This window comes from Bactrocera neohumeralis, chromosome 5 (genome assembly GCF_024586455.1).
Source record: "Bactrocera neohumeralis isolate Rockhampton chromosome 5, APGP_CSIRO_Bneo_wtdbg2-racon-allhic-juicebox.fasta_v2, whole genome shotgun sequence".
Classification (NCBI taxonomy): Eukaryota; Metazoa; Arthropoda; class Insecta; order Diptera; family Tephritidae; genus Bactrocera; species Bactrocera neohumeralis.
The window spans coordinates 45,124,407-45,147,431 of NC_065922.1; the positions used below are offsets into that span (position 1 = coordinate 45,124,407).

The following is a 23,025-nucleotide window of genomic DNA, read 5'->3' on the forward strand; positions in this document are numbered from 1 at the left end:
TTCTACATGTACCACTACTAGCGCCAAAGAAACGAAAGGTAAATAGCGGCAGTTGCGAAAAAAATTTGAAAAAAAATAAATAAAAGTAAATATCGACAGCCGACAACCGACAGCGCTTGGTTGCCGCTCGTAAAGTCATTGCATGCGCTAATGATCACTAAAATCGCTGCAACAGCCAGCGCACAGCGCCACCACTGTATGCCGCTAACCGCCGCTAATGCAATCAAGCCGCTGATTTAATATCGCAGCACACACTCATAGCTGTAAAAAGTGTGTTTGTGTTTGTGCCTGTGTGTGTTTTGTGCGAGACTGGCTCGTTAAACGGTTTCGTATGCAATTTTTCAGCTTTTAAATGTCATCACTACTGCTCTCTGCAACAACAACCATTGCCGGCAATCGTAATCATTACTGTGGTTAAATAGCTTAATGACAGCTGTATGCCACAATCGCTGAGCAGGAGCATGCGCGAAGCTTAAAAGTGTTGCATGAGTTGCATTTTCCGAGTGCTTCATTGTCGTCTTCTGGCTGACTAATGATGATGGCTGGTAATGTCTGCCATTACTGAGGCCGGAAAGCACTGTACGGCACACTTTTTAGACCTATTATTTTATACTTAAGTAAATACTTTTTCTAATTTGAAATTAGAAGCCTAAGAAAGCATGTGTTCTTGCGTTTGGGCAACATATTTATTTTGCCTCCAATCAGGTGACAGTGTCAAAATCAGAGTTTTTATTACCCTTCTGAACAAAGCGCTATAAGAACGCCAAAATTCCACTTCCGGTACATTTGAGGGAGGCCTTGAGAACGCTTACTGCAAATTTTCAACAATTTTGCATCTGACAGCTCATTTATTTAACTTACATTTAGAAAAACCTTGACTTTTCTCTTAGTTCATAGGAGTTATATAGGAATTCATCAGCTTCAAAGTATGCAATGCCGATCGTTGCCTTACTATCTATTGGTATTGCTGATAAGCTGCAAATTTTCCCATCGGAACCCTCTCAAAATCCTCTACTTTTTCAGACTGACATAACTGACTGGAAGGAATAACGCTAAGATTTTAGGCTGTGTCCCTTCACTTCTCATACGACCGCGATTATTGCCAAAGTGCATAGCCGCAACAAAATCCTCAAGTCGCTAGCTGACAAAACATGGGGAAAAGACAATGAAACGTTGATGGAAACATACAAGGCAATCGGCCGGTCGGTCCTTAACTACGCCGCACCAATAAACTCGCCTGGATGCAGTAAAACGCAGACGAGGAAGCTTTGGCCATGCCAGAATACTGTACTCCAGATTAAAAAGCGATGCCGATGTCACAATCTAACATTCAGACACGCACTGACCAATGAACTTTTCAAGCAGTTCCATAAACATATATCGTTCGCCCGACTCCGCCTCCTAGTGAATCAAGGCGTACTTAATTACGTCGACGACATAACACAAACCTGACTAGACTTCGGACACATTGCAGACGATTCACAGAGCTCGAGTTGCCAAAAACTAGAGTGACCCGCACGAGCTCCGTCAATACCGTAGCAGGTTAAACTTTTACTTATTCAGAAACGATCTCGACATACCAAATATACATATGTCCAGCATGCAACGCATTCCCGCCTGACTCTAGCCACATCTTTGCATGCCCAGATAACCCTACACATCTGACTCCCCTCTCCTTATGGTTTTATCCCTTCGAAACAGCATGTCTCCTGAGCCTATCATTGGATGACCTCGATAGTTGTCGTCATCATGTCTGCCATCATCGTATTCGAACCTTACCACCCTAACGGGTACTAGATAACCGTTACAACAGTGACAATTTCGTCGAAAAACTTTCAGACTTACAGACCGAGTAATACCAAGAGACTAGAAGACAGCGATCGGAATTTCATACTTTTAAGCTGATGAATTCCTGCCTAAATCCTATGAAGGAGGGGGAAATGTAAGGTTTTTATTTTAATTTAACGGAAAATATGTAACGAATTAGTTCCTAAATTGGTGAGCATTCGCAACAAGCATCAATTTTTCCATAGAACCTCGATATGTCACGATCGGCCCATAAGGAAGTTCTTCGTTGAAAACCGTCGACGAAACCCAACTAACTGGTGATGCGCTCTTGAACCCCGAAATGCCACGATCGGATTCGGATATAATTCAAGAAGTTCTTCGACGAAACTAGAAATCTGGGCTTCCGTTGTGAAATTTCAGCATCGACATTGCATACTTTTAGGCTGATAAATTTTATATAATTTCTCCAAAACAGTTGAGGCTTTTATAAATGTAACGGAAAGTAATTATCGGGTCCGATTCAAAATTCTTGTTGATACGATTCTCCATTTGCCGAACTGCTAAGCTGAATCCAGTCTAACCTCAAAAATAAAAGTCAAACCATAAAATATATATGCGAAACAGTCAATAGCGGCTGCAACAGTTAATAGGCAGTGCAACAATCGCTGAGTCAACTCGGCGGCGGATGCATACATAAATAATTTGATTGGCGGCTCATTTGTGGCAAGCGAGCGGATGAGCGATTCCGGGGCATACAAATCATTGCAATCGCATTCACTTTATTTATGCTTTGTGCCGACGATTTTTCTATTGCCATTGCTACTGTTATTGCAGTTATTGTTGTTATTGCTGTTTAAGCGATTAAAATTGGTTAATGACAGTTAATGACAGCAAATGCCGTTCGGTCGTCTCTTGGCTGCAGTCAATTTGGTCAGTTGGCAGTATTGGCTTGAGCAGTTGCTCGGTTCGTTTTTGGCATTTTGAAATTGGCGATTGGCGAATGTCGAATGGCAGGCGGTGATTGCCGTTCAGCGTTTGGCGTTTAGCGTTTAGTGTCCAACGGCCGACCACCTGCTGTCACTTTAATTGAGTAGCTAATTGTTTTTTGTTGTGATTGTTGTTGTTGCTGCTGTTTCTATTTCTATTTACCATTTGACTCCAAGCAATTAAGGGTTAATTATGGCCAGTTGGCGCATACAAGAATACCCACAAGCACACGTGTATAGTATATAGGCATCTCTATATGGCTACATACAAACACATATGTAGTTGCTTATGTACTTATAAGTCATACCGTTCGACAAGCGTAACGATTACAGCGCAAATTACTGTTCATAAATGCAAAAGTATTTTCATAAATTAAAATAATTGAATTAAACTCGGAGGAATAAAGATTTATGCGCGGTTTTTGAGCAATTAAAAAATATAAATGTCCAATTAAAGCCTTAAGCTGACGCGTCAGAAAATATTAAGAGTCATTTGTATTAGTTGCTTGGATTTTTATGCCTTTTCTGTGTGTAGGCATAAAATAATAATAGCAAAGTATTGTAATTCCGATAATTAAGAGTATGAGTAAATGAAGTTGATAGAATAATATCGGTATTCTGCTTGTCACGATTGTCTCATATCTCTAATTGTCACAATCGTAATTTAGTGACTCTGTTAGTCAGGAGTCTCATTTTGGTATTCTGGCATAAGAATGAACAGAGGTGAACTGACTCAATTTCCTCAACAGCCGGTTCTACAATACCAGAGTTGACTCAGAATTATCAATCTGACGCTATTTGGTTCGATAACTAGTAAGGTGAAACTGGATCAGTATTGCCTTGCTGTTTTTGAGTCTCTTGAGTTTATTATTTGGTACACAGGATCAGGCCAAGTCTTTCAAATTTTAACCGTTAATATCTTCTAAATGGTTAGGTTTATGAAAAAACCATAAGAGACCATATTGTAGATCATTCAATTTACTACAAAATCTAAGAAACGAGATATTTTTTCAAGTAGCTGGAAGCGAGATATGATATTTACTATATGTGATCTGGTCTACGAAAAGGGGGCTAACGTGTGAAAACTAGTTTTCTAGGAAAAGCTGTTAAAAATAATCGTCAGTTTCTCGTTATCTCATTAATTGTTCTCCTTTTTTTTTGACACCTAAGTCCTCTTTTCGTGGACCAGGTCACATATGATAATTAAAAAAAAGGCGGAGGACGTTCCCGTTAAAATTAAGAGCTCATACCTAGAGAGATTTTTTTATAGGTGTCTAAGAATTTATTTTTCAGACTAGGTTATGTTATGTCAGATCACTCATCTAAAGAGATCGCACGTCGACTTCTAAATGTAGTCCTTTGCGAAGCCACAGAAACGAAGAACTCCTGTCTTCGAACTTATAAATTAGCAAAACGCTTAGTAGCCTATACAAATTTGGTTTAATTTCCATTCGCGCCAGTTTGGTTGGATGTGTGAAGGTATGCGCTCCCAAGTGTTTAAGTCTTGAACTCCCAAACGTAGTAAAACAGTCAAGAAGAAAGTGCTTAGTTGCTTCCACCTCATCTTCCATACAGCTTCTGCAGATCTGGTAAGATTCCCAGCCTCACAGCGTGGACGCCAATAGGACAATGGCCTGTTAAAATCCCCACAGCTAGGGAGAGGCTAGCCTTATTGAAGGCAAAGAGATCACTAGATCTCTTGCGATCAATATTGGGCCAAAAGGCTTTTACGACTGTGCAAGTTCCACCGATTCTGCTGCGGCCTGGCAACCATACCTGTCTTATCACAAAGACACTCGATGCGATTGATAGCGAGGTTAGGTACTCCTGGACTAACACTGAACGCACTGTTAATGCGTTCAAGGCTAGTATCGCCGCTCTGCTATCTGAGTGGATGGTCACTTCTCTCAAGGAGGCTGCACTCCGGAGCAGTAAATCTACAGCTACCTTAATGGCTGCAAACTCGGCTTGGAAAACACTGCAATAGTCGGGAAGTCTGAAGCTGGAGTTGATAGAGAGCTCCCTCCACCAACCTTTCTCCCAAGCTCTGACCTATCCGTAAATAAGCTCACTGCCAACGGCTTCTTCTCATCCACAACTCACTCACCGGTATATGGGCAAAGAAAAAGAATTTATAATTCTCTTTTCGTTATTTGATACTCGTCTTCAATTTATTGGCGTAGATAGCGCTGCGTTTATAGCCGAGTTTTCAACAGCATCTCAGTCGTTCTTTTCGATGTTTGACGACCAAACTCTTTTGCTTCACTTCCTTATTCAGTCTGGAGAAAGCAGTACACTCTTATAGAAGATGATTGTACCCTCTCAAATAAGCTCTGCAGCTCGAATTATTTTCTCCAGCAGTAGATTGAAGAAATCGCACCATAGTGAGTCGCCTTGTCTGAAACCTCGTTTTTGGTATCAAACTGCTCGGAGAGGTCCTTCCCGATACTGAAGGAGCGTTTGGTATTGCTAACAAAATCACATCACATAATTTATAATCAACATAACCTCAATTACTGTCAAGGAAGTGCTGCTGTTTATCGATTACAGCACTACTGTAAATGAAGCGAAATATTATTTCCATCACATTGAGGACCGTTAGTGCGTTGTAGCATAAATTATGCACTAAAATTTGGAAAACAGCCACAACTTAGCTTCGCCAACTACAAAACGAGCGCAATAATATTGAACATTGTGTGTCTAGCAGATAAGTTTATAGGCCAATAGTACAGAATCGCAGTTGGTTCATTTAGCCGACGCCTCGCTAATCCATAATTGCGCATACGATGCCAATGAAAATGCACAACAACAAACAAATAGCGCGCTGTTAACAAACATTTCAGCATTGAAAGTCAGTCAGTCGTTCGTGGCAGTCTGTTGCAAATAGCTTTTTAGGCATTTCGATTTAATTTCTTTCCTTTTGTTGACCAAACCGGCATTGACCCTCCGCAGAGCGCTGCTACATCCGCGTCCAGCACATCGCGCGCATTGTTCGGAAGCGTCGTCCATCCGTGGCTACCGTTCAACAGTTAGTTCACTGTGTGTTGACTGACTGCCATCAAATACACCGAATGATGTGCACCGCCCGCGCGTAATGTGTGTGTTTGGTGGCGGCAGCAATTGTGTGCGCCTCATAAAAATTCAATCAAAATCAAATCAAATCACTTTATGTAAATTTAACGCGGCGGAAATCGTTTGTAACTCGATATGGCAGCGCAACTTCAACTCATCCTTGGCTCCTAGAACCAATTGGGCAGTAGCACTCTCGCTCCCACTGCCGTTCAGTCATTCACGCATTCGGCGTTTCTGCGCTCTCATGCCAACTCACTTTCAGTTCCGCCGCGCTCCAAAAATTCAATTCCATAAACATCAACGAATTCCGTCAAGCGGCCAATTTGGCTGTTCCACACCCAGTGCCGCCAAGCTGGTTTGGTCGCGTGTGGCCAAACTTGGTCAAGAGTTTTGCATATCTGCTAGTTCATATAAAATTATGGCAACTACGAGGGTTGTTGCGAAGTCTGGGAGTTACATTTTTAGCGAACAAAATAGTATCTTCAAGAAAACTACTACTATATATACCTAAGATCTGTGAAATCGCGCTTGTTCCGAAAATATTTTTTTTAAGAAATCAGTAGCTTAAAAACTCAGGCGACCTTGTAATGGGTTATCCAAGTAGAGGTACTTTTTTCAATAGTTTTTTGACAGATCACTTGCGGAAAATAACTTAAATAATAATCTGAAATTTCCTCTAAAGACCATACTTATGATTGGAAAGGTATTCTCATCATGCTGAGGGCTTGCTACTTTAACCAAGATATTCTGCAAGACTCCTGATTCTTTCATATAGTACAGTAATCAGCCAAGATCATCAGGAAACAAAATAATAATCAACCAAAATCAATCAAGAATTAACGAAAATATAGAGAAATGCCTTACAAAACCCTTTGAAATAGTATCGATATTTTCGAGGAGCAGAACGGAGGTCTTCACAGCTAAAATTTATATACTACTTCAGTAATATTAATACAACAAAAAAGAAGAGTGTTTCTGTTGGTTTTCCTACCACAAATTAAAAAAAAAAGGTTTAGAACGACCAAAGAACACTGGGAAACGGAATTTCGAGTAGCTTTCCAAGCATGTGGTAAAATATGTTTTGGAACGAACAAAGAAGACCGGAAAGTCTTTCACCAACAAGATCCCAATGAGATTGTTTTTAGGTCAAGCATTTGGTTATTCTACAGAATAAGACGGAGCCAAACACGGGTGTTCCAGTATTTATTAAGAGAAGTTCCACTAGACAAGCAAATAACTTCAAGTTCTTGAATAAGTCCACATATAAAAGGGGTCAAAACTTGAAAACTAAATAGCTCGAATCGATTGTAGAAAAAATATCGGAAATTGGAAAATACTACGAAATACGAAGTTTATCTTTGTTTTCAGCAGCATTTAGTGCCTTATTGAACCGTTCCCATAAGTTTTCATATTTTTTTAGACTCCATTTACTTCTTATGAGAGATTGCTTGCAGCGACATTGCTTTTCATTGCTCGCCGCCACTGTTGCCACTACCGTCGAGTATGGCCTTTTGTTTTCAATTTCATCGCTGAAATGGAAATTTAAAAATATTCATGAAATCATAGCCTCCACCTTAAACAACAACAGCAACGTGCGCGTGGACATTGTGCCACTAAGAGCACAGCACACCTGCCCGGCTAGGTCAGCCAGCCACTCAATTTGGACATAATCGCCCATACAAACTCACAAATATGCCTTTATGATTTTTTTGTGTGTATGTAGTGTGAGTGTGTGTGAATAATGTGAATGAATGTGTGTGATGTGCACAAATAGCCGCGCGCTGATTTTCATAACAATAAAAAGTGAATATTCTCTGGCGCGTTTTATTTCTGTATTTTCTAGCGCTTGTAAATTTCTAATCAATTTACTTTCCATTTATGCAGAAATTTATGGATTTTTGAATTTGTCTGTCGCTGCCCGCATTCGTGGCATTGTTTTGATGTTTAGGATTTTCTATGGCTAGTTACCATATATCCATTGGCATTGGAATTAATTGTTATGAGATATTTATGTATTGAGCCGTGTATGAGTGAGTTATTTATTTAAACGATTGAGTGATTTACTATTTACAGTTACAATTTATAGAAGTGAAGCAAACATAAACAAGCGATTTGTAGTTTAATTTAATTTATTATAAATTCAGCTTGATACTTCGAAGCTGATTTCGAGTTTTTTAGTGTTAGTCACTCACTCAATTCGCTCGAATGTGAGCGAGTTTCGAAAAATTGTCCAACTATAAGAATTTTTTTCTTGGATTCCTGTAGATATTGTCACTGAAAACGCTTTTGGGAAAGGCATTTATGAAACGTAAACTCTGAACTAAATAACACTCTTTTAAAATTTTCTAAAAGTTGATTTGGTTTTTGCTTAAAATACACTTTAGTGTCCTAAAACATACAGGCACTTTCTACTCCATTGTCCAGTCTTTGCTAAAGTTAGGATGAAAGAGCTCGCCAGTGTTGCCTTCGCCGATCCAGGGCATAAAGCCGAAAGCGCTTTGTCGTTTTGTAAGGGCCTTAGGATATAGTGTATAGAAGTTTTTTAGGTAAGACAAATACCGACGTTCTAAGCTGTGCAAGTAAGAGCCCTGTTAGGATCGACCACTTACCTTAACCCCTAACCAACGTGTCTAATAAAGCCCGAAAGTGAAAATTTCAGTTCTTTTTTTCCTAATTCAGCGAATAAATTTGAATCTTAAATCTTTTTAAGGCTCCAGAAGTTAGGTTTTCCCTAATCAGAGAATAAATTTGAATCTTTTTAGGGCTCCAGAAGAAAAATAAGAAGACGAGAAAACCTTTTGAAGAAGCCAAAAGGTCAGCTTGAACGATACTTTGAACGCCGAAATCCTTAAATACTGTGTATAGGAGTTTGGCTTGAAAATTTGTAAAAATCCAGTTTTATATTTGAAAGTTATGTTTAGCAAACTTCGTCAACACAAATTTTGATTTAATTCCCTAAGCGACAACCGGAAATTGTAATTAAATTCCCCGTGTAAAATGTATTTTGCTAAGTTGGTAGAACTGTCCTTAAATACTCTCTCTTCAACTGATGAATATATTAAAAAAGTAAAGAATATGGTGCTTGAAAACCGTCAGGCAAGTGTTAGAGGGATGGCAAGAGAGCTCGACATCTCGCACGAGTCCGTTCGAACGATTTTGGTGGCTATTTTGAGTATGAAACGCGTTCTTGCTCGACTCTTCCCGATAAAGCTGAATTTTTTTCAAAAAGAGTATCGTAAACAGGTCTCTTTGGACAAATTATATCGTTCGAATTCCGATCCCACATTCATAGAGAGCATAACTGCAGATGAGACATGGGTTTATGAGTTTGACATGCAAACAAGTCAACAATTATCGGAACGGAACCCGATTTCAGAAAGATGGAATAGATAAAACAAAATTTTTGGGTACTTTTTTGTCACAATGTATGTGAAAATTTCGAAGCTCCAAAAGCTTATTGCGTTAAGTCATTTTTTTATTTTTTTTTTAATTGGCTATAAAAACAAAAATATTTCGACGGTTTTTTAAAATGATCCAAAATCTGAATAATAATAAGCGGTAATTTTTCAAAAAAATTTGAACCCAGTTCATTTTGAAATTTTACCAAAGAATTGATTTTTAATACATTTATTCTATCGGTCTGCTCTCTCTTTGCAAAGCACTTTAAGTGATGTTGTGTGGTAAAACCGCTTGTTATTACAGTACATTTTATTAAGCCACCTGTATGTTCGTTTCGCAACTTTGTAAAATTTAAAGGATGGAAGACTGGTAAATATAAATATTTTCTAACTGTAAATATTTGAAATTCTACTTGAGAATAACTTTAATTCTTCTCTTACTTATTGGAAGAGAGAGTTAAATGCTAGTATTCTGATTTCAAGGTCCTTAAAATGTACCCCAGAGGGCACGTCAGTATGTTCTCTATGTTGAAAGCTACTGTGGCTTACAATACTGTGCAGTCTATTTTAACGAAAACCACTCTTACTATTTTTTGAAGAGTTCACTTCAAAAGTATTTTTTTCTTTGGACTTACTCTTTTCTATCCGAAACATGTAGATATATACATATGTACCACGCTAACCATAGAAACCCTATCTGCCAGACAAACCGCAGCAATAAACACCCATCAATATTGGCAGATAGTGCAACTGCAGCTGGTGCCCTGCGGTAAATGCGCAATCGAAGGATAAAGTCAAAATATGCGCTATGAACACAGAAAGTTGCACGATAAATAAGTCGCGCGCCGAAAAGTATGCTACAGCACAGTGTTTTGCATAACAGCGCACATATGTGGAAGTGGTTGTTTGTAGCAGAGGTTATGCGCTATCAGTGCGAAAATTGCAGACAAAAAGTATGCAAAAAGAATTACTGTTATTGCACTTTTCGTGTTGCAAGTGCATCGCGTGCCACACATGGAATTCCGGACATATTTCGCAAAGTACATAAAACAAAAAGTAAAGTAAATCAGCATACCTACATGCATACATATTACACATATGAGTTACACAAACACCTCGCGCTGCTGTTGTAGCAACTTTATTACTTGTTTATTATAGCGGTTGCCCACAGCGCGTTAGCTGTTTTTTTTTTGCTATATTTGCCATTTTACTCCACTATGTGGCGCCTGGCTTGTCACACTTTGTGTAGACTGTGGGGGCGCGCGTATTTGACAGCTGCGCGCGTTTTGATTCCTTTTTGGTCGTCGACACTTTAAAGGCGCGCAAAATGCGCAACGCTATCAAAGCGCAAATCAGCGAAAAGATAAATGCGCGCGCCGAATTCCGTAAGCGCAAACATGGCGGCTGTCAAGCGAGCCAGCCAGTCGTACGCGATCGTTTACCTCAAGTCATAGACTTTAATTGTGCGTCAAGTGGCAAAAAACGTCGCGCATAGTAGAAAAGATAATAAGTCAGCGCCAAAGGCAAGGTAGAAAAGAACGCGCTTTCGAGCGCTGACAATTAAGTAATGATTTTTGGTAAATTATATTGAAAAATTTAAAAATTCTTGGTTATTTTCGATTTTCGCGAAACTGCAAACCATTAAATTTAATTGCACGAAATGTGTGAGTGGCGCGGTTCGTATAATATAGATCGGCGCGATAGGCATCTAACATATATAGCGCCAGCCGCGCAGTCTGTTTGCCTTTCAACTTTTAATTGCCCATTAGCGCTACTTCGTCACCAAAAATACTACTATTCTCTTTTATTTTGATAACAATAAAAACAATAACAACAAAACGCAAAAAACAACACTATTTCTTGCTCTATGCTCTATATCACCTAATGCCGCTTTGTTTAGTGTTTACTAACCATTAAAATGTACAACTTTGGCACTAAATTCACTCACATCGCCACCTTGCCACCTTGCCACTTCATCAGTCACTCACATGGTCGCCAAAATTGCTGTTGTGTGCGCGCGCGCTCGCATTTCAACGCAATCACACACACACTGTGCCGCCGCGCGTCTCATAAATCGACCAAAATGGTTAAGTTAATTAGTCAGTTATGAGTCTTGCGCTTGTTGGCATGTGTGTAGCTATGCGCTATGTACATATGTAAGCGCTCATAAACGGCGCGCTTGTCGCCACTGATCGAATACCCAAATGGGTAGCGTTCTTTCAAAGCGCGCAAATTCATTGCTTGTCGGCTACTCCCCTAATTAGAGCATTAAAGACATTTTTAAAAGCTCCAGTGTGCGCGCTAATGAACTGACAGGTGTGAAACGAAACCGGTAATATTAACAAAAACAATAACAAGTGTCTGTACTAAATAAGCATTGCATGTCGGCGCGTTCATTTCTGCACATTCCCGCCACACACACGCCGCTCGCTGCCACTTTATTAGAAATGTTGCCGGACTGCCTCTGGGGATTTGCACACCAAAATCAAGTGATCTCCAAAGATTAGCATGTACAATTTATAAACGTACATTTGCAGTAATTTTTTTTTGTATTATAAATTCGTTTTAAAGCCTGCCCTTATCATTATCTTTCATTAACTAAATAGACTTTGCGGCGTTGTTGTGTAAGACAAAAATGAAAACTCATTTAGAAAAATATAGATTAACTTTAATTTAAGCATTTAAGCTTTCTTTGTTTGTGCGGCAATAATTTTTGAGGCATTTAAATTGTCATTAAAAGCTACAGCTGCGATTAGTGTCTTTTAGGTGATACAGTAAGGCTGCGATAAATGGAATAGTCAGAGCAATATTTTTTTTTTTTTGATATACTACTTTGAGCAAAATATAGTAAGACTTTGTTCATAATTTTAAAACTTTTAATTTATCTTTCAAAATCTATGTCGTTTCCCTCAAAGTAATCTCCCTTGACCCCAATACACTTGTGCCAATGTTTTTTTCAATCCTCGAAACAGTTGTTAAAGTCAATTTCCGGAATAGCCTTCAATGCGTGTAGCGATTTACGGCTTCAATTGACTGAAAAACGATTTCCCGGAGGGCTTCGGCCCACTTTACCACTTTACGATATTCGGCTGACTGAGTGTGGTCGAAGACATAGATCCAAGACTCATCGCCAGTAATAATGCATTTCATGACATTTTGGTAGTCAGAATACATTATTCATCACATGAAAAATTAAAAAAAAGTAGTTTCGGACTGAAAAATTTCAATCCATTTCGACACCAAGAAGATACTGATGATCAGGAAGCATCAGAACCCGGAGTGTGACACTTTAATCCGCTAAACCTACTTCCTACAGACTCTCCCACGAAACCGCATGATTAAGCATTACTTCGTGGGAGCCATAAGATTAGTTAAGTCTCCCCTATGACACGGACTGACCGACGCCCATTCGACTCTATATGTCTCAGTTTTGTCATGATTGAGGCTGCCGACAGCTTTCCAGTTCTAAGTGGACTGACATATGAGTGTCGTAGTATGTAGTTTTAAGTTTTTCCCTTGTACCTTGTAAAAGCGAGGACAATAAAAGAATACATGCTTAGAGCCTTTAATGCACTCTGACAATTCAAACTAATGTCGTACTGAAATCTGTACAGGTTGCTTCTAAAACACCTATGTTCACTTAGTATTTGGCTTAGGTGGAAATCCAGGTCCCCATGTCGTCTGTCGATCCACGAATGGATGTCCGGTATCAGTCTGTGGGTCCACCGTCCTTTGAGTAAGGTTTGCCACCGCTACTGCACAGCATCTATATTGTCGATATTTAAATGATAAAAAAAATCATAAAATAGTACCCAAAATTATTATTTTTTATTATTATTCGGACATTCATTGTTCTTTCTAAATTAGTAAAAATTAAACAAATTACCTTCTTAAAAAAATTATAAAAATCCATAAGAAAAACTGCAAAATTCTAAAGTACGAAATGGTTTTATGCTTGAAAAATTTTATATTATATTTTCACAAAATTGAATTTTGCCTGACCAAAAAGGACCAAAATTTGGCTTCATTCAACAAAATTCAACTGTGTTTTTTGAAAACGCCGCAATTTTGTCAATTTTTGATTTTTCTTCTTATAAGAAAATAAATAATTGAGGAAAATATTTATAGTTGGTAAAACAAACACAACAAAACTTTTCAGCGCACAAGAAATTATAGAATGAGTAAAAAGAATCTATTTTTATATTTTTACTTTTTATATTTACCACTTTAGACCATTCGTTAATATCAACTTTTTAATTTTAAATTATTAATATTTTCTCTTCAAACATTTTTAATTTCTTCCTCATAAATTAAAAAATTCAAACAAAATTAATATTCAGAAACCCTGCCTCCTGTGAGGTTTGAACTCACGACCCCTGGTTTACGAGACCAGTGCTCTACCACTGAGCTAAAGAGGCTCACATATAAATGTTGACACATGTCAGACAACAACACCACACACACGCTGTCTCATTCGTGCTGATATGCGCATTGTTGTTCGAGCGCGAATGTTGTTCTTATCTAGCATAGGCTGTGTATTCTATAAACATGTGCGCTGCCGCAGAACGTTAAATGGGGCCAACGAGCGCAGAAAACGAAGCAAAAAATTAAAAATGTGGTAAAGCAGTGAAAAGCCGGTGGTAGGCAAGCAAATGCAAAATGTGTGTGTAATGATGTAGAAAGAAAGCATAATGAGCAAACTAATTTGCTAATTTTAGTTAGTAGGCTGGATAATACATATGTATGTACATGCATACACATGTTTGCGAAAAGTTAACACAAAAAACTGCTTCTCCACACAAAATATAGGCTGATGAGTCAGTCTAATACGAGGTAGCATTATGAATATTCCCACTTCTCTCTTATGACTCTTCTTTCATTTGCGAGTTTTTTCTTAATTTTAAATTCTGATTTCGCAATACGCCGCATCGCAGCGCTAAAATTAGCTTCGCTTCCATTGCGCTGCGTTGCTCGTGTTTTGCACATGCTCCGGCAGTTTAGCAGCAAGCAACAACAATGCATTTGGATTTGTGTGTATTCTTTGTGGTTCTTTGTTCTTGATGCTTCATCACTTTCGCACATTTGTCGGCTCACTCGGCAGCTGTGATTTGCGGCTTTTGGCGATCGAGGTGACATCGGCTTGTTGGTCTAGTGGTATGATTCTCGCTTCGGGTGCGAGAGGTCTCGGGTTCAATTCCCGAACAAGCCCTTTGCAGTTGAATTATGTTTTTTAGTATTTAAAATAAGTTTAAGTCCTTTGCAATTATTTGAATAAACGTTAGTTGCGCAAGCTTCTTAAAATTAAATAGAGTCAAGTGCCTGTTTGTGCGGCTTCTTCTCACCTTACTCGATGTAAGGCAAACCAAGCTGTGGCCTTAATATCAGTTGTCCTTGAGTTCGAGGTCGTTCTGGTCGGTAATGCAGTTAGACTTGAACGTTGCATTAATCATGCGCAAAAAAGTATGCTATAGTTCTGCGCTGCTTGGTTTTGCATTGTATGGGAAGAGAACGTATATATCATGGGCGAGAACGTAAGTTTTCGCAAAGGCTACTGTTTCACCACAGCTTTGCATCAGGAGACTCGAAAATAATAGAATTGAGCATTTTTGGTGTTGTATGTGTAAAATAAAGATAATTCCAATGTTAAGGAATGTACGATTACAGATTCGCTTATTTATTATGCGCAAACGACTCTGCATCTATAAACTAGATAATGGGTTTATATTTGGTATCAAAGCATATGGCAGAGAATGTACATATTTCATATTATTTTTTGCAGGAGGAAGTATTTTCGCATTTTCTTCTAACAAAAGACATAAGATAGTGAAATATTTACTGAAAACCAATTTTGAAAATCAGTTTTGAGATAAATTTATATAATATTTTTTCATTTATTTTTATTTTTTCAAATAATTTAGACCATTGCAGAGCTAAAATTAAAGTTGAAAAAATGTCATGGTGGGTTGGAACCCATTGTAAAAGGAGTAAGATAAAAGATGAGATCGGCAGAGATAGTTCCCTAGCTCATCTCTTTGAATTCTTAAGGAGTTACATAGGTTCCCTCGGGTAAAAAACACCCTTTTTTCAACAATTTTTGTCTCATATAACAAATGAAAAATTTTATAAGATTTTTTTATTGTTACAAACATACACTATTAACAAGGAAATTCTGAAATTTTTGGAAAAACATATTTGAAACTCAGCCATTGCGACGCCATTTCCGGTGACGCCTTGGAAAAAAGATGATTCTTCGTTGGCAGAATAACTCCTAAGAGGATCATCTAAAGCGAAAAAAAACGTGTTTTAGCTAAAACCTTAACATAGAACTTGAACGAAAGAAAAAAAAATTAAAATTGGATTCTTGGCAGACATTTTTACCAAAAATTAAAATTTCAGTGAAAATTTCGCGACATGTTTTTTTTTTAATAGTTTTAATCGAAAAAAGCCTTTCTTCAAATTTTTAATAATTGTATCTTAAAGATCTGTATAAAATTTCATGAAGATCCATTGAGTAGATCTCGAGAAATCTTACCAACCGACTTCAAAAACACAGTTTTGAGAAAAAAGCGTTTAAAGACGGCACACTTAGCCTAGCTAGCCTCGAGCGCACAAGTTCTCAAGGCTGTATCTCCTAAACTATTACTCGCATCAACTTGAAAATTTAGGACAATATTTTGGAGATGTTGTCGAATTTAATAAGACAATAAAAAAATCTATATTTTTGAAATCCGTGAACCTATGTAACCCCTTAATTACAAATTCTATGTACACTAAAAAAATAAAGTTTGTTTAGAACATATGAAAGTTTGCTCCAAATTTCGTGAAAAAAAGGTTATTTTAACATTTTACATAAATTTTGAGGTTATGTGAATAAGCTGTCAAGACAAAAGTCGTAGATTTTTTGATTGCTTACAACTTTATAATATAATTTTTATCTCACGTACACATAGTTTTGCAGGACATTGAGTTAAGCCGTTTTCAACCCTTAATAATTCAAACATTCCGCTTCCCATCCTCTTTGCGGTCTCATATCGCGCATAAATTGTTTTTTCTTTCTTTTTGTTATTTCACCTTTCAGTTCCAATGGCTTTCATTTTACTATGATTTTTTGTCGCTTTCAAAAATTATCTACCCTTACGACTGATCGGCAGGATACTCAAAATTATCAGCAGATTTATATGCGGTTTTCACATTCCTTCGACTTTACCTTCTAGCCTCGCCCTTGTAAATTACATTACATTACATAAGAAGCAACAAAATAGATTACATAATGCGCTTTCTTTGCATTACTTTCAAAATTAAAAGATTACTGGCGGTTTCACGCCTTTTGTTGCCCCCTGTGAGGGTTGAACTCACGACCCCTGGTTTACGAGACCAGTGCTCTACCACTGAGCTAAAGGGACGCATTAAACGCAACTTCGCATTAAGCTCTTCTCAATGACGTTCGATTGCATAATTTACAACTAATCCTCGCGATTTGTTGTACAAAAACAAGCAAGGATGTATTAAGAATGCATGCATTTTCACTATTTAGAGGCTTTGAAAGAGAAAAGAGTTAAATAAAAGGAAAAATTGCGACGAAATAATTAAGAAAAGTGAAAATACGCAAACAAAAATGCCAAAACAAAAGCAGAAGAGGAAAGCCAACAAACAAAGCCAACAACGAACTTAAGCCAACAACAAACTAAAGCCAAAACAACATCAATAATTTTTTTTGTTAGACTTTCGCTAACATCTTCTCTTATGTACTAAGCGACTTAGCAAATATTCACCAGCTGGTGAAATTGTAGCGAATCGCGGTTTGCCTGCCGTATTTGTTGAGAAATATGCGGAAAAAAATCTTTTTCCATTCCTTCCCTCACCACTAAATTTTTGAATAGCAGAAAAAATGGTAGAAATAGGAGCTTGTGAAAGTTGTTGTTGTTATTGCAAATAAATGCAATTGTTGCTATACATTTTTATAAAAGCACAATAGCAAAGCGAACTTGTTACGATTCTAGGACTATTTTCTGTTTTTCTATTTTTCTACTTTATTGTTGTTATTGTTTTATTATGTTTTTCGGTTTTTTTGCCTTGTTGACTGGTCACTTCTTGCGCTAAAATCCATAGGTCACTACTGGTTTTATATCCTGAGTGAGTAACCCTTTGCAACAAAATATCCTTGTTGCGCGCGAGCGAATATCAAAGTGAGCAAATCTGCTGCGAAAAACAAAATAAAATCAAAATAAGAGGTTGAAAGAAAGCAAGTGGGCGTCTGCTGGTCGTGTTTGAAACAGTTTTTCTGCCGGACCATAATTAATAGCTTGGTGAAAGGGAGACTTTAAAAATCAAAGCATGAATTGTACAATGGTGTATTTGTTGTACATTTTTTCAGTTTAAGCTTACATTTTGTTGAAATATTTTGTCAGTCATAATGATGAGCTTCTGTTGGAAATATGGAAGCGTAATTATATTTGAATCATCTAAGAATAGGTGTTATTTGGTATTAAGTTACTCAGTTTCCTGAGTGTTTTGGTGTTTTGATTTTATTGTTTAGAATAAAATGGTAACAAAGAGGTTACTAATACATTTTCTTATTCAGAAAAGACTTTAAAAAATGGAGGTAGAGGAATAACATGTTCGATACTAACTGTAAGAAGTATTTGTTAGATTGTTTTTTTCTTATTGTAATTAATGGAAGGAACGTTATATACAAATTAAAAACATATGTACAAAATCAATTTTTTATTAATAATTATTAAATTATTTTAATTATTAAATTATTACAATTAATTTAATTATTAATTAGTAAAAAAATATAATAGTAAAATTAAATGAAATAATAATAAAATAAAAACTTAAAATTTTTTTTTGCTAATTATTAATTCGTTATTAATTATTAGTAATTAATTAATTTATTTATATTTATTTACGATCGTCAAAAGAAAACTAAAAAAATATATTATTTCTTCAAGTATTTTTTTATTTAATTTTACTATTATGTTTTTTAATTAATTAATAATTAATTTAATTTAAGAAATTTAATATATATGTATGTACATATTTTTTAATTTGTATGAAACGTTCCTTTGATTATTTAAAATACTAAAGAAAAAAAATTAAGTAATTAATTTGTAAAATATAATTATAATTATTGTTTAATTAAATTATAATTATAATTATTAATTAATTAATTATTATATAATCAACAAAATCGAAATAAAAAATCTGTTGTTTTTTCAAGTATTTATTTTTAATATTATTTAATTTAATTTTACTATATATTATATTTTTTAATTAATTAGTAATTAAATTAATTTTAAAAATTTAATGTATGGACATATATTTTTCTAATTTGTATGAAGCATTCCTTTGATTATTTAAAATACTAAAGAAAACAAAATTAAGTAATTAATTAGTAAATTATAATTAATTAATTAGTTATTATATAATTAACAAAACCGATATAAAAAATATATTTTTTTCAATTATTTTATTTTATTATTATTTAATTTAATTTTACTATGAATTATATTTTTTAATTAACTAATAATTAATTTAATTTAAAAAATTTAATATATACATATTTTTTAATTTGATTATTTAAAATACTAAAGAAAAAAAAATTAAGTAATTAATTAGTAAATTATAATTAATTAATTAGTTATTATATAATCAACAAAACCGATATAAAAAATATATTGTTTTTTTCAATTATTTTATTTTATTATTATTTAATTTAATTTTACTATGTTTTTTTTTATTTTTTAATTAATTAATAATCAATTTAATTTTAAAAATTTAATATATATGTACATATTTTTTAATTTGTATGTAACGTTCCTTTGATTATTTAAAATACTAAAGAAAAAAAATTAAGTAATTAATTAGTAGATTATAATTAATTAATTAATTATTATATAATCAACAAAACCGATATAAAAAATATATTGTTTTTTTTTAATTATTTTATTTTATTATTATTTAATTTAATTTTACTATGTATTATATTTTTTAATTAATTAATAATTAATTTAATTTTAAAAATTTAATGTATACATATTTTTTTAATTTGTATGAAACGTTCCTTTGCTTATTTAAAAACGAAAACATAATTTTTAATTAATTAATTACTTAATATTAATTAGTAATTAAGTTAATATTGTGCCTTTTTCTTATAATTTAATTCTTTTAATTAATCAAAGAAACAATATAATGATATTTCAAATTAAAAAGATTATATAAAATTAAATAATTAAAGATATCAAAAATTGTTTCGCTTTTAAATTTAATTTTTTTATGTATTAATTATTTTCAATTTATTGTACTATATGTAATATACATATGTATGCTTAAAATTATGGACAATAAAACTGCTTACTCCAAAAATACCAATTTCTTTTAATACGAATGATCTGGATACTAATATGATTAATAATTTTATAATTTTTTTTGGCTAAAAATATATGATGGATTATAATTGAAATGTTTTGCCTAAAAAATTTACAGTGTAAATTTTAATAAAAGGAGATTTCTACAATGACGATAGCTAATTTATTTAATTCTGACTTCTTTGCAAACTTCCTATACGAGCAATTTCTTGCTTGCCTTTCCAAGCCACGTGCGCCGCCTAACCTCAAACTATGCATAGCTTTCTACTTCAATTTCAGTCTCCATATAAACGACCAGAAAAAAAAATGAGTGCTCACAAAAGTGCTCTCACCAACATTTCGCCAACACGCACACCTTGCTGGCAATGCCGTTGATGGCGCGCACAACCCTTCTCAAGTGTGCCCATTCAAAGTGAAGCCAAGTGGTGGCAATTAATGCAATGATGACTTTTTCAAAGAGCTATCTTCGGTGGCTGGATGAAACGCGTGGGATCGCAAGCGACACGCCAACCGCGGCGCACAATCTGAAGCAAAGAATATCAACTCGGCTAATTTATTAGGCGTAAAACTTGAACAACAACAAAATATAAATAAAAAAGGCTTAAAATCATAGATTAAGAATTGAAAAGTAGCAAACAACAGCAACAACAAGAGCATTTGCGCTCACTTTTGCTGCGGTGATAAATCTTTTGCGTCAATTTATTTATTTAATTTTTTTTTTATCAAGACGCTGCAAACTTTTAGAGGTGGAAAAATGCCAAACAGATTTATTTCGCTTCAGATTAGCCACTCATGCATACACCAGACCTTAATTTATTTAACCCATTCATTATTATAAGCACACACATACACCTACATGCATATTTCTATGGCCTAAGCATCCCTTTTCATGTCGTTTTTAATTATTTTTCTATTTTGCTCTAACGCTCCTTTGATTTTTTTACTGTTTTGCAGATGATGACTATGGACATCACCAAAACGGAACCCAACATGGGTCCAAATAATCCACAGAGCGCGCAAAATCCCAACAACGGCAATGGCAATCCCAATATTGGTAATCCGAATGGCAACAACAACGGTCTCACCACCGTCAGCGCCGTCGGTAATGCGAACAGCAATGCCAACAACAATAACAACGGCAATGGCAGCCAGTTGTGCGCCGGTTGTGGCAAGCATATACAGGACCGTTACTTGCTGCGCGCCCTGGACATGCTGTGGCACGAGGATTGCCTCAAATGTGGTTGTTGTGATTGCCGCCTGGGCGAGGTGGGCTCTACGCTCTACACGAAGGGCAATCTTATGCTGTGTAAACGCGACTACTTGAGGTATGTGCGCTTCTAGACAATGCTTATTTCTTATAAAATTTTGTATATTAATGAAATGTTGTATTTTTTTTAGATTATTTGGCAACACTGGCTATTGTGCAGCCTGCAGTAAAGTCATTCCGGCCTTTGAGATGGTCATGCGAGCGCGCACCAATGTCTATCACTTGGAATGTTTCGCTTGTCAACAATGCAATCACAGGTTAGTTGCATTCATTATGTAATATTTTAAGTTTGTGACTTTGAATATTAAATTCTAAGTGAAAAAAGAAGTAATTAACGCTGAAACATAGTGTGAGGGTGGACAAATGTAAATTTTAAATTTATGTTAAGAAATATTTGAAAGTGAGGTTATGTGTGTTATGTGGAACTCAATTCAGAACATTAATTGTCAATGGACAGACAATCCGAAAAGAAACGTACAACAACAAAAATAAACTACAAATGCATCTTTCTTTTAAGATCTATACGTGTTTAAATCAAAGTATTTTTTTGACCACACATTTACCTCTGATCAAAATTGACCCGGACTGACAAAAAAATTACATTACTTGGTCAAAATGTCATAGACATGCAAGAATTTTACTACGCATTCAAATCTTTTGGTAAGAGTGTAATGCACTCTTCTTTATTGGCTTACGCGGTTATAGCCGAGCTTAAACAGCGCCCGAGTCGTTTCTCCTTTTCACTGTTTGGCCGTAATCGGAGATTCCAAGTGCAGCCAGGTTCTCCTCCACCTGATCTTTCCAACGGAGTGGAGGTCTTCCTCTGCTTTCCGCGGCGCGTACTGTCTCGAACACTCTCAGAGTTGGAGTGTTTGCTTCCATTCGGACGACATTACCTAGTAACTCACTCATTTCATACCAAAAACATTAACCAAAATCTGTTGAGTCGATACATAAGATTTATTGCGATCCTCTATTATCTCTCTGGTGCCAACACGACGATTTTCAAGCACTGTTTGTTCAACTTTGTCGATGTTATCGTTAGTAACAGATGTAGATGAACCATATGCGTGAGACAAGTTTTCGATGATTTCACGATCTTCGTTGAATACTTTGTGCTGATCAAATAATTGTCTTCGCAAACACTTCAAGTAAACTTGTTGTGATATGGAGATCAAAAATGAGCCCGGGTCAAATGTTATTTTTATCTAGGTTCCAATAATCATAACTAATACTTCTAAATATCTTTCCATATAGAGTAAACTGCGCTAAGCGGAAGAGAATAAGTAAAAGTTATTTATTGATAAATATGGCAAATATGTTTATGAACTGTGTTCTAATATTTCAACTAGTCAGTTGATGTGATCGCTCGATAAACGAAGAAAACTGTCAACATAACCTTAATTTTTGATCTTTGCCATGATATTTGACCGATTGATCGTGTAATTCCGGGTCGTAGGCATAGATCCAAGATTCATCGAAAGAAATAATACGTTTCAAGACATCCTGTTAGTTGGAAAGCATGGTTTCACAGACTTTAAACGACTATAAGCGACGTTTTTCGAAAAAATTGAGTGATTTTTGAACCAGTCGTACTTTCACTTTTCTTAGACCCAAATGATCTTTCAAAATGGTTTCCTCTGTTCTTTCCGATATTCCAACGATGCCAGTAAGATCTCCGACTGTTAATCACCCATTCTCAAGCACCAATTTCTATATTTTATTGACGTGTTGATCATCAGTTAATGTTGATGGCCCTCTTGGACGTGATTCGTCGTCAACGCGTTCTCAACCCTCTTTGAATAATTTGTACCAATCAAAAACACTTGCTCGCGACAAACACTTATCACCGTGGGCCTTTTCCAAAATTCTGAAGATTTCGGCATTAGAAATTTGTTTCTGCACACAAAATTGAATGGAACTTCTTTGTATAATTTCACTCATCGTAAAAATCGCCGAATGCACTTTATGTACTGCATAAAGACAAGAGTAGACTAAACACTAATGATTATTTTGTTGTGACATTTGGCACAGATTTCACTGACAGTCATACTAAACAAGAAAAAAATCTTTCGACGAATGGGTTTGCGCGTGAAATTTCAATTAAAAGTCTTACTATTTTTTGCCCACAGTAGTATAAGGCA

General features: G+C 35.7%; 1 protein-coding gene and 3 non-coding genes across 4 annotated transcripts in view; 2 read left to right on the forward strand and 2 right to left on the reverse strand.

Annotated features, from left to right (window-relative positions):
• LOC126758963 (zyxin) overlaps nt 1-23,025 on the forward strand; it is a 206,380-nt gene that overhangs the window by 172,127 nt on the left and 11,228 nt on the right. The window contains exons 3-4 of the mRNA XM_050473461.1: nt 20,569-20,939; nt 21,013-21,138. Coding sequence (XP_050329418.1) covers nt 20,569-20,939; nt 21,013-21,138 — 497 coding nt within the window. The remainder of the gene's footprint in view (nt 1-20,568; nt 20,940-21,012; nt 21,139-23,025) is intronic.
• Nucleotides 13,591-13,662, reverse strand: Trnat-cgu (transfer RNA threonine (anticodon CGU)). The gene has a single exon. It is a non-coding gene; the product is annotated as a tRNA-Thr (tRNA).
• Trnap-cgg (transfer RNA proline (anticodon CGG)) lies at nt 14,382-14,453 on the forward strand. Its single transcript has one exon. It is a non-coding gene; the product is annotated as a tRNA-Pro (tRNA).
• Nucleotides 16,576-16,647, reverse strand: Trnat-cgu (transfer RNA threonine (anticodon CGU)). The gene has a single exon. It is a non-coding gene; the product is annotated as a tRNA-Thr (tRNA).